The 12,066-nt window shown below is 39.2% G+C and overlaps 2 protein-coding genes across 5 annotated transcripts in view; one reads left to right on the top strand and one right to left on the bottom strand.

Annotated features, from left to right (window-relative positions):
- The first annotated feature begins 2,329 nt into the window (after positions 1 to 2,329).
- rpa3 (replication protein A3) lies at positions 2,330 to 8,529 on the top strand. Its single transcript, XM_073054176.1, has 4 exons — positions 2,330 to 2,530; positions 2,804 to 2,878; positions 5,419 to 5,527; positions 8,307 to 8,529. Exons 1-4 carry the CDS (start codon positions 2,432 to 2,434, stop codon positions 8,387 to 8,389), a joined length of 366 nt encoding a protein of 121 aa, XP_072910277.1. The 5' UTR covers positions 2,330 to 2,431; the 3' UTR covers positions 8,390 to 8,529.
- A 488-nt stretch (positions 8,530 to 9,017) lies between these two features.
- The window catches only part of mios (missing oocyte, meiosis regulator, homolog (Drosophila)), a 53,106-nt gene continuing 50,057 nt past the window's right edge, over positions 9,018 to 12,066 (bottom strand). For all 4 annotated transcript variants that reach the window (XM_073054172.1, XM_073054169.1, XM_073054170.1 and 1 more), the window contains exon 11: positions 9,018 to 9,725. In XM_073054172.1, the coding sequence (XP_072910273.1) occupies positions 9,635 to 9,725 (91 nt within the window). In that variant the 3' untranslated portion in view covers positions 9,018 to 9,634. The remainder of the gene's footprint in view (positions 9,726 to 12,066) is intronic.

Genomic DNA, 12,066 nt, shown 5'->3' on the forward strand with positions numbered 1-12,066 from the left:
GAACGTGAGCGGTGCTGTAAAAGGAGAAAGTAGTGAATTGATTATACAATGTGTCTGATTGTATATTTTATGAATAAACTAAATTTTTTTTATTAAAGTAATGTAACGATTTTAAGCCTCATCTTATACCATTCAGTAATAGCATTATTTCACCTTGACACCATCAACCAAAACCTGTTCAAGAAAGGTATTCGGGATAATCCTAGGAATTATACACCAGTGATCATTATGTCAGTAGTGGGCAAACTTTTGGTGAGGATTCTTACAGACAGGATTTACAAGCGATAGTCTCAGCATGGCTTAGTAAAGGGTAGGTCCTGCTTCACATGCCCAATCGAGTTTTTTTTAAAAGAGGTGACAAAACAAATTGAGGTAGAGTGGTGGATGTGGTGTATCAGGCATTTGACAAGGTTTTGCATGGTTTGGCTCACCCAGAAAGTCAACTGTTCATTCTTCTCTGTAGATGCTGCCTGGCCTGCTGAGTTCCTCCAGCATTTTGCTCCAGTGTGTTTTGTACTTGTGGATTTGGATTGGTGGATTTGTAATTAGCTTGCCCACAGGCCAGTGACTATTGGTGTTTTGCAGGGATCCATTATAGGACCCCCGATGTTTGTGAGTTTTGTAAATACTTGGATGAGGAAGTAGAGGGCTGGGTTAGTAGATCTGTAGATGACAAGAAGGTTGCAGGAGTTGTGAGTGGTGTAGAAGGTCATCATGGGTTATAGACGGAATGCAGAATTTGGCAGAGAAGCAGATCCCCCAAAGTTGCTGCACAATTTAATAGAGTGGTCAAAAAGACGTATGGTGTGCTGGCCTTTATTTGTTGGGGATTGCGTTCCAAGCAACAAAATAATTTTACAGGTCTGTACACCTCTGGTTGAATGTGGTTTTCAGTCTGGTTTGTTTCATTATAGAAAGTATGTGGAAGCTTTAGAGAGGGTGCAGAGGAGTTTTACCAGGATGCTGTCTGATTAGAAAACATCTTTTAAAAGGAAAGGTTGATCGAGATACAGATTTACTGCTTGGAGTGACAGAGAATGAGAGGTGATTTGATAGACATGTACAAGATTGAGTGGAGAGTCAGTACCTTTCCTCCCCCTCACCCCAGGGCAGCAATGGCCAATACCGGAGGATATCCCTTTAAGGTGGGTGTTGGAAAGTTTAGGCGAGATGTTAGAGGTGGGCGTTTTATACAGAGAGTGATAGATGGGTGCCTGGAAAGCTCTGGCAGGAGAGGTGATAGGGGCTGATACAATAGGAATACTTATAGACTTAGACAGGCACGTAGATGTAAGGAAACAATGGAGGTTTATGGACTGTGCAGGAAGGAAAGGCAAAGATTGATTCTGGAGTAAGGTTATGTTGTTCAGCTTAAGGACCCATACTGTGTTGTACTGTTCTACGTTCTAATCTCCTTCCTTGAGTAGTCCCCACGGTGTTGCACAATAACTGCTTTCACTCTGTTTCCGTGAGTTCTATGGTGGCTAATGAGGCCAGTATGGAACCAACGGAATCTGTTAACATCTGACTTCTTTCTAATTCAACCCGCTACCTTCAGCAACTTAGTCCCAAGAATAGAAATGCTGCTGCATGAAAGGCACTGTTGAAGAGACCAAAGACTCTGCAAGATTAGCTTTTATATTGAATGCTACAGGGTCTTCATGGATGCTCCAAATCCATTTTGAATGGATGAGCTTTGGATTTTCATGAGCTGATGAGAATGTTTTTTTTTAAAAGGACTATAAGAATTCTCTTTAAATTTTCCTTCAGTTTCCTTAGAAACCTCTTGCTGTGTAGGTGCTCACTTTGGGAGACAGACATGTGGATGATATGGCCCAGAGTCAAGAAATGTTTGACTACAATCAATCCTTTGGTGTTAGTGGTCAGCACTCTCATCGCCAACTGAATGGGATTTTTGAGTCTCCTCAAGTTTGACCGTGCTCAGAAACTAATCAGCATTCTGAATCTGTTATAGGATGCCATGCAAGCCATGATTTAACCAAAAGATTTAGAAAACCCAGTGACTGGGGTAAAACAAAGCACCTGTTATCTATCTATTCCTGCTCAGGACTGCACCTCATATCCAACACTTTCCTGTTGGAGGTCAGTTATTCTACAGACCGCTTAACTTTCACTTTCTGCACCCGAAACACACCGTGATCGATTTCCACAGATGAGACTTCCATGTGTGCACACTTCGAGACCGACATCTAAGTTAGTGTTCACACATTACTTGACCCTTACGTATCAAAAACAGGAGGGTAAAACCAGCATCCTGGAATCTTTGCCGACCAGTTGTACGTAAATTCACAGCCCGGAACAACTGTAGCAGGGCTTGTTGTGTCGGGATTATTTTTGACGGTGCACACAAGACGGATGAATTTTGTGTCGGCAGGGCTTTTCGCGCCGACTGGAAACGTGCGGAACGGGAATGGCGGATGTTTTGGAGGGTCCACGGCCGAGGATCAATGCGGGGATGATGCCTGAACTTATGGGCAGAGCTGTGTGCCTGGTGGGCCGTGTGTTGAAGGTAGGCAGAGAGGAATGTGCCCGCAACCCGCCTCGCTGGGCGTCTGCAATCCTTACCGCCCCCCACACCGACTACCGGCGTCCGCGATATCCCCCTCACCTCCTGGGTATCCGCAGCCTTAATCTAAGTGGCAATGTAACATTTCAGAATTAATGAAACAAAATATACCGGATAATTATCCCAGTTCATAGTTGTGATCTGAAAGGATTGATGTCTTGACTGCTTTCTACTGTAAATGTTGAAACGTGTTTCCTTGTGTTGATTATACTACAGGTTCATCCCACTGGGACCTCATTTATTGTTTCAGATGGAGATGGGAACAATGTTACAGTGGAAATGACTGATCCAGTAAGTAGATTTTAAAGTTAAATAGATATGATATAATACAATGTACATGTAGCTGGTGGTGGACCTGAGGAGGGCTAAGGTACCGGTGACCCCTGTTTCCATCCAAGGGGTCAGTGTGGACATGGTGGAGGATTACAAATACCTGGGGATACGAATGGACAATAAACTGGACTGGTCAAAGAACACTGAGGCTGTCTACAAGAAGGGTCAGAGCCGTCTCTATTTCCTGAGGAGACTGAGGTCCTTTGACATCTGCCGGATGATGCTGAGGATGTTCTACGAGTCTGTGGTGGCCAGTGCTATCATGTTTGCTGTTGTGTGCTGGGGCAGCAGACACCAACAGAATCAACAAACTCATTCGTAAGGCCAGTGATGTTATGGGGGTGGAACTGGTCTCTCTGACGGTGGTGTCTGAAAAGAGGATGCAGTCCAAGTTGCATGCCATCTTGGACAATGTCTCCCATCCACTCCATAATGTACTGGTTAGGCACAGGATTACATTCAGCCAGAGACTCATTCCACCGAGATGCAACACTGAGCATCATAGGAAGTCATTCCTACCTGTGGCCATCAGACTTTACAACTCCTCCCTCGGAGTGTCAGACACCCTGAGCCAATAGGCTGGTCCTAGACTTATTTTTTCCACTTGTCATGATTAATTTATTATTATTTAATTATTTATGGTTTTATATTGCTGCATTTCTAAACTATTCTTGGTGGTGCTGCTGTAACGAAACCCAATTTCCCTCGGGATCAATAAAGATAGATAGATAGATACTTTATTCATCCCCATGGGGAAATTCAACTTTTTTCCAATGTCCCATACACTTGTTGTAGCAAAACTAATTACATACAATACTTAACTCAGTAAAAAAATATGATATGCATCTAAATCACTAACTCAAAAAGCATTAATAATAGCTTTTAAAAAGTTCTTAAGTCCTGGCGGTAGAATTGTAAAGCCTAATGGCATTGGGGAGTATTGACCTCTTCATCCTGTCTGAGGAGCATTGCATCGATAGTAACCTGTCGCTGAAACTGCTTCTCTGTCTCTGGATGGTGCTATGTAGAGGATGTTCAGAGTTTTCCATAATTGACCGTAGCCTACTCAGCGCCCTTCGCTCAGCTACCGATGTTAAACTCTCCAGTACTTTGCCCACAACAGAGCCCGCCTTCCTTATCAGCTTATTAAGACGTGAGGCGTCCCTCTTCTTAATGCTGCCTCCCCAACACGCCACCACAAAGAAGAGGGCGCTCTCCACAACTGACCTATAGAACATCTTCAGCATCTCACTACAGACATTGAATGACGCCAACCTTCTAAGGAAGTACAGTCGACTCTGCCTTCCTGCACAAGGCATCTGTGTTGGCAGTCCAGTCTAGCTTCTCGTCTAACTGTACTCCCAGATACTTGTAGGTCTTAACCTGCTCCACACATTCTCCATTAATGATCACTGGCTCCATATGAGGCCTAGATCTCCTAAAGTCCACCACCATCTCCTTGGTCTTGGTGATATTGAGACGCAGGTAGTTTGAGTTGCACCATATCACAAAGTATGTCTGTCTGTCTAAACAAGTACAATGCCTTGGTATATCTATTGATTTTTCTTTTTATTCTCAAAATTACTGCAGAATAGTAAAACCACGTTGGCTGGCATTCTGAGATTAACATTCCATATCTGAAAAATGGTTAGGCAAGTTAGTGTTTATAAGGGGAAATTGCAACTGTTAAAAAAAGAGGAAAGGGAAACTAAACAACTGCAAAGTGATCTGTATAACTTCAATGAACTAATGATGCATAACACTTTAATTTTATTTCCCTAGTTGGGATCTGTACTTGGAATCAGTTGGTCTACAACTCTGGCTCCAGGTCCATTAAACAGAGTTTAAAAAGGTGTATATGTAATACTTGATGTAATAGAAAATAAAAACTTTTGAGACTAGAAGTGACATAAAGAGAGAGGATCTTTTTATATAGACATATGTATTGTGAGTTGCTGACTAGTGCTGATACACAAAGATGTTTCTATATGTGAATTAAAAAAACACATTACTCCTAACCAATGAAAGTATTAAATCAGAGGGTAATTGCCCTTTCTCAAAATAAAATTCACATACCACTAAATTAAGCTCTTGGAAATCTTCAGATGAGAGAAATTATTGTCTTGGTTTTGTATAGAGATTTTTCAGACATTGTTATTAAATTATTTGTGTTGAGAAAATGTACAATAGTTGAGTTATATATTCTTGAAACATTACTTGCATAGCTTTTTTTTATTAAGTGCAATCATGAACAATAGCCAGATCAGAAATGCTTATCAAGTCAACTGGTTCCCGAAAGAGAACTCTGATAAGCCAATCAGATGGTTCACTGCTGCTCAGCAACCCAAACTGTGATCATTTTCTATTTATGCATGTGTGAATTAGAGTGCAACAAAATTCTACTTTTTAGCATTTATTTTCAAATAGTATTAATTTAGTGATTAAAATAAACTATAAACTTAATATAATGAAGTCTGCCTTAACATGCTTTAATCTAGCTTGATGAAGAGTTGAGTGGAGTAATCGAAGTGGTTGGAAGAGTCACACAGAAAGCCACTATTAAAGCTGCATATTACACTCCTTTCAGAGAAGATCAGAACAGTTTTGGTATGTAGCATAACATGAATTTGTTTTAAGCACCCCTCCCCCTTAGGAAGTTAACAGTTAATCTATTTGTATATTTGTAATTGATTTTTGTCATGTAAGTTTTTCATATTTGTTCAAGCTGAGAAAATCATAATTCTGTGAATCATTCTTCACAGTAATCAGCATTAATTCTTCACTTTATTAGAATGCTTTTCTACCAAATCTATCTTTATTGCCTCTAATCTTCGTTCTTTACATTTTATCCCTTTAGTTCCTTTATCTCTCCCTCTTTATAAAAACAGAATGCCTCCATTTTGTTCTTTCTTGGATTTATATTTGGCATTTTCCAGTATGTTTACTTTCTGCCCATACTGTTCCTTTCAGTTTGAGAAATCAAGAAATTTATTTCTAACTTGAAATTTTAACATCTTCAGACTTTGCCTGATTATGTCCCTATCAAACCAATAACTAGTGCTTTGCTACAAGAAACAATGTAAGTCCAAGTAAAAATAAACTTCTGTCTTAGCACAGTGCAGTCTTGAAGACACAATATTATATTTCAAATTATGAACCTTTCCTATTTAAGACTGGCCAGTTCTGAAGTAAGATCATTATTTCTGTGTTTTGAAGTTTAATTGTAAGAATTCTTACAGCCTCTTTGATTGCTGCCAGTTAATGATTGCTTGCTTGCTCCAGACCACTTGGAAATTGTTTGTTGTTCGATTTATAGTCAGAAGGGCTGAAGGGCTTTTGGCTGACTGTGCCCATGCAAGTACACATTCATGTTAACCCCACTATCAACACTTATTCAGTGGCCTTCAATGTGGAGGATACTGATTAAATGTTTTGACTATCTACACCTTCAGCTTGCGTGGGCAGTAGAATCACATGCTGATTTAATTGTGCACTTTTGTGAAGAATTGATCTGATCGTTAGTGTATGTAGATTGTAAACCTTTTCCTTAGTTTTAATATTCTTCTGTACTGTGCAAAAGTGGTAGGCACATTAATATATAATACAGAGCTCGGGTACCTAATATTTCTGCATAGTTTGTTGTAATTTCATGTATTGCACTCTTGCTGTCGAAGGAAAAAAAATTATGACGAGTGATGATAAACCCTATTCTGATGTGGTCTCTTATTGTCGACTGAGGGTGGGAATGGTTGGGAAAAGGGGAAAGCAGAGGGGAGGGAGCAGGAAGTGTCAGAGAGATGTTCTGTAATGATCAATAAACCAATTGTTTGGGATCAAATGACCTTGCCTGGTGTTTCAGGATAAAGTGAGAATAATGGAGCATGTCAAAGGCCCTGCCCCGATGAAAGCTACAGTTATTACTAAGCAACGCAGTGGTTTAATTATTGGGATACATACGTTTCTTAAGTGTTTTATATGCATAGAAAGGTAAAATATATATGATATACCAAGACAAATGTTTGACTAACTGACACTAAATAATACCGGATGTACTTGTTCTGATTTACTTACAAATCTGACTTAAAGATGGGCTCAGGAACGGAACTCATTCGTAACCCGGGGACTGCCTGTACTGTTGCTCCTCTCCCTAGTAGTGGGCATCCTGCAAAGATCACAATGTGCAATGCTGAAGGAAGTGAGAAGGAACCCAAGAGTAACAGCAAAAGATATGTAGAAATCTCTAGAACTTGCCAAAGTCTCTGTGTATCCACTATAAGAAAAACTGAACAAGAATGTTGTTCATGAAAGGATACCACAGAGGAAACCTCTGTTCTCCAAAATAAAACATTGCTGCAGGTTTGTGAAGTTGCAAAAGACAACCTGGATGTTCCACAATGCTTTTGGGATAATGTTATGTGGATATGGGAGACAAAAGTTGAACTTTTGGCAGAAGTGCACATTGCTATGTTTGGAGGGAAAAGGGCACTGCTCACCAACACCAAAACCTCATCCCAACTGTGAAGCATGGTGGAAGCAGCATATTGGTTTGGGGTAGCTTTGCTGCCTCAGGCCCTGGACAGCTTGCAATAATTGAGGGAACAATGAATTCAAAATTGTAAAGACATTTTACAGGATAATGTCAGGGTAGGAGCCATCAACTGAAGTTTAATAGGTGTTGGATGATGCAACAAGACAATAATCTGAAACAGAGTAAATCAACAATAAATGTTTGGTGGAGATTACTGCTGCTAACTGAGGTTCAACCAGTTATTAAATAAAGGGGTTCACATATTATTTCCAGCCTGGACAGTGAATGATTAAAAATGTGCTCAATAAGGATATGAAAAATAAAATTATTAGTTTAGGCAGATTGTTTGTCTATTTTGACTTGGACGAAGGTCAGACCACATTGTGTAATTAATACAGAAAACCAGGTAATTCACCAACTTTCTTGCAACTGTGTGTATACTGTACATACAGCTGAAGATAGACTGGATGAGATGACAATGCAGAGCTTTACTGTAGTTTTATGGCCATTGTACACACTATGCTTGATTGTATTTACCATTGTGAAATACTCAAGATTCCTTATGTGACATGATAGAAAGACACATGAAAGGTATTAGACTTGGGGTACACTACAGAATGTTAAAATGCTACTACACAGCAGGGAATTTTCTCTCACCATCACTACATATTCCTTATGTAATGAACTTTTTTGAAAGTAGTTAATTTGATTGTGAAACTCTGGAATTGCCTGAAAAAGTTTTAATTAGCTGGTTGAATTTTGTTGAAAAATCCAATGTAGTTCTTTGTATTTTATCTGTGTTTTCAATGAGATGCAGTTGCCTAGGCTCCACTAAATGTTAAACTATTGCCGTTTCAGATCTTGGTCTCTACAATGAAGCACTGTGCATTTTGCATGAATTCTCACAGTATTATCCTTTTGGGGTTTCAGGCAACATGTGATTCTTCAGTATTTCACTGAGATAGAGGAGAGTTTGTTACCACTGTGATTAATTCATCATTATTGGACTTCAATTTCAGAGTTTTTTTAAACTTAAATGAAAAGCTGTAATGTAAAAGTTAATTAAAGTGCTGTAAAGTTGCTTGTTTCTTTATTTGTATTTCTTGATTTATTAATTCTGTATTTCAGACTATAGGTATACTGCCTTCACATTTACATTGTGGAATAAAAGCTTCACTCTTGCTAGTGATGTAAGGTTTGAATGTCGTACTTTTTTACCTATCCAAGGTAAAGTGCATCTAGGTTATTGACGAGTTGACTTTTGCAGTGGTCTTTTTTAACAATGTTCACTTTCCTTCCTTTCCATTCCCACAGCCCACAAACTCAGATGCCCACTTCATAGCCATTATGGCACACTTGATAAGTTTACCCTTTATTTACAAATCAGTAAAACAACTTAAAATAGAACTCCTTTGGCTTTTAGATGCAAACACATTAAAAGCATTACTATAAATTGTAAATGCAGTATTTAAAAAATTATGCAATGTCTTGCCTCTTCTATAATTCTTTTTAAATTAGTACAATGTAATTTGCACAATAATGTAGTTTACAAGCAAAACAAAGGCCACATTAAATTTCACTCGTTTAATCACATCATCACAACACAGTTGCCTAAATTATTGCTTCAGTAGCAGACTATATTACCTACTTATATTTACATGGAAATTAAACAATGTGCTCAACTTAATTTTATGAATATACTGACTTGTATGCTACATTCTTTATAATATGCCAGAAAAGGAAAATATCTAATGAAATTTAAACAATTGTGGGGTGTCCAAGGCATTTTAAGTGCAGATATTCTGTGTAATTGACTTTGGGGTTATCAATGCAAGGAAATCATACGAAAATCCCACTAATCTTTTGGTTAATTCCATGTTATTTTGATTTTTCTACTGGGTTAATTTTAACTTACACAAATCCATGCATTTTTATTACAAAAGCATTGTATTCAACCTAGCTTATCCACACAGTGGTTCCATTTCTAGTGGCAAGTTTGTGCACCTTAGAGGTCTGCTCCCTCGTGGAATAATAAAGCCATCCCAGAACACAGTCATTCAGATACTAGAATTGCCAAATTGATGGAACCATTTATTGTTTTTCTGCCATCTTGAACTATATGCCTCCTCAGTCAGACTGCATACACATATTTGGAAGGAAGCAGTCATAGATGGATGTCTTTTGCTTCAGGACGTTTCTGCTGGAATTAAATTTCCTGTTGTATCCAATTGCATACATTTACAATTGCATGCAGAGACTGGGCATTCATGATGATCCCTGTAGAAAAAAAATTAAAAATAACATCAATATGAAAAATTATAGCCAGGAAGAAAAAATATGCACGAAACTGCAAAGACGGTGATATTTAATAGCAAGTCCAGTTGCTGCATTTTAAAGCTATTCCAAAATCCATCACCCCAATCTGTAAAAGATTGTATTACAAGGTGTACTGAAAATGTCAAATAACGATTAAAAAAAATGGTCAAGCCTGGTTATCTTCAGGGTCAGGGAAAGAAGGTCCTGCATTGACTTATTTCAGAACATCATTCCAATGCTAATCTTACTGCAGAACCTAGCAATACAAGAGCATTTTATCCATTACTTAATGATAGTAGAGGGGCAAGTAGTGTTGAGAAAACAGAGTTTGCAGGGGAAGGAGCAAAGGTGTGGCAGATGGAATACAGTGTAGGGAAGTGTATGGTCATGCATTTTAGTACAAGGAATAAAGACTATTTTCTAAGCACAGCAAATTCAGAAATTGATGTAAAGAGACATCACAGGATTCCCTAGGTTAATTTGCAGGTTGAGCTGGTAGTGAGGAAGGCAAATGTAATGTTAGCATTCATTTCAAGAGGTCTAGAATACAAAAGCAAGGTTGTATTGCTGAGACTTTTAAGGCATTGGCCAGACCACACTTGGGAGTATCGTGAGCAGTTTTGAGCCCCTTATCTAAAAGGTGTGCTCGCATTGGAGATTATCCAGAAGAGGTTCACAAGAGTGATCCTGGCAATTAAAGAGTAAATGTACAAGAAGCATTTAAAAGAATGAGCGGGGATCTCGTTGAAACCTACCAAGCATTAAAAGGCTTAAATAGAGTGAAAGAGGATGTTTCCTATAGTGCAAGTGCTAGAACCAGAGGCACAGCCTCAGAATGGAAGGATGCCAATTTGGCACAGACACAGAATTCCTTTAGCTAGAGGGTGGTGAATCTGGAATTCACTGCCACAGATGGCTGTGAGGGCCAAGTCATTGGCTATATGCAAATCAAAGGTTGATAGTCCTTGATTAATAAAGGGTATCAAAGGTTATGGGGAGGAGGCATACAAATGGGGTTGGGAGGGATAATCAGCTATAATGGAATGACAGACCAGATTCAATGGGCCATATGGCCTAATTCTGCTCTTATGGCTCATGGTATCACTACCTTCCTTCCCATTCCAAGCAATTTGTTCCCTTAAATTTTAAAGCCAGCTACAAGTAGTTTTCAGTTCTTTCAAAAGTTTGTATGCTCTTTTTAAAAACAATATTTCTTACCTCTTTGCTGACTTCAATTTGCTTGTTATTCAATCTCAGAAGATCACATTACATATCTCTACCTTCATGATACAGAGAACTGTTTGGCGGGACTGGTTTTCAGCATGGTGCAGAGAGTCAGAGCACTACAGCTCAGAAAACTATTTGCTTGTTTCTGCCTAGTCCCATCAACCTACATCGACTATAGCCCTCCATACCTCCCATCCATGTACTTAGCCAGTTTCTCTTACATGTTGAAATCGAACCAGCACCCACCACTTCTGCAATGCAGCTTGTTCAATACTCTCACTACCCTCTGAATGAAGATTCCCCTCTGTTCCTCTTGTGATGTCTAGTTGTCGATTCACCCAATTGCAATGAAAAAAGCTTGCTTGCATTTACCCTATGTATACCACTCAATTTGGTATAACTCCCATCAAATCTCCCCTCATTCACCTACACTCCAGAGACTAAAATCCTAACCTATTCAGTTTCCCTTTCACTCAGATCCTCAAGTCCCAGCAACATCTTTGTACATTTTTTCTGTACTCTTTCAATTTTACTGTTACCTTCCCTCTAGATAGTGACCAGAACTGCAAACCATACTCTAAATATTCCTAGATCCCTCCGTTTTACTGCACTCTAAAGTACCCTACACTCACTGCAAATCCTACCCTGGTTTCTATTCCTATTGAAGTGCAACACCTCACATCTGCATTAAATTCCATCTGTCATTTTTCAGCCCATTTTGCCAGCTGATGCAGATCCCCCGGCAAGCCTTTCTCCGTCCACTACAACCCCAATCTTGGCATCATCTGCAAATTTGCTGATCCAATTTCCCATATCATCCAGATCATTGACACCTGACCCAGCACCAATCCCTGCAGCACACCAATCAGAGACAACCATCTATTGCCACTTCTCCCATGAAGACAATGTCAAATCCAATTTACTACCTCATCTTGAATGCCAAGTACCTGAACTTTCTTGACCAGCCTTTAATGCAGGACCTTGTCAAAGATCTTGCTAAAGTCCATGTAGAAAACATCCACTGCCTTTCCTTTATCAACTTTCCTGGTAACTTCCTTGAAAAACAAGATTGGTA

This window comes from Hemitrygon akajei, chromosome 8 (assembly GCF_048418815.1).
Source record: "Hemitrygon akajei chromosome 8, sHemAka1.3, whole genome shotgun sequence".
NCBI lineage: Eukaryota > Metazoa > Chordata > Chondrichthyes > Myliobatiformes > Dasyatidae > Hemitrygon > Hemitrygon akajei.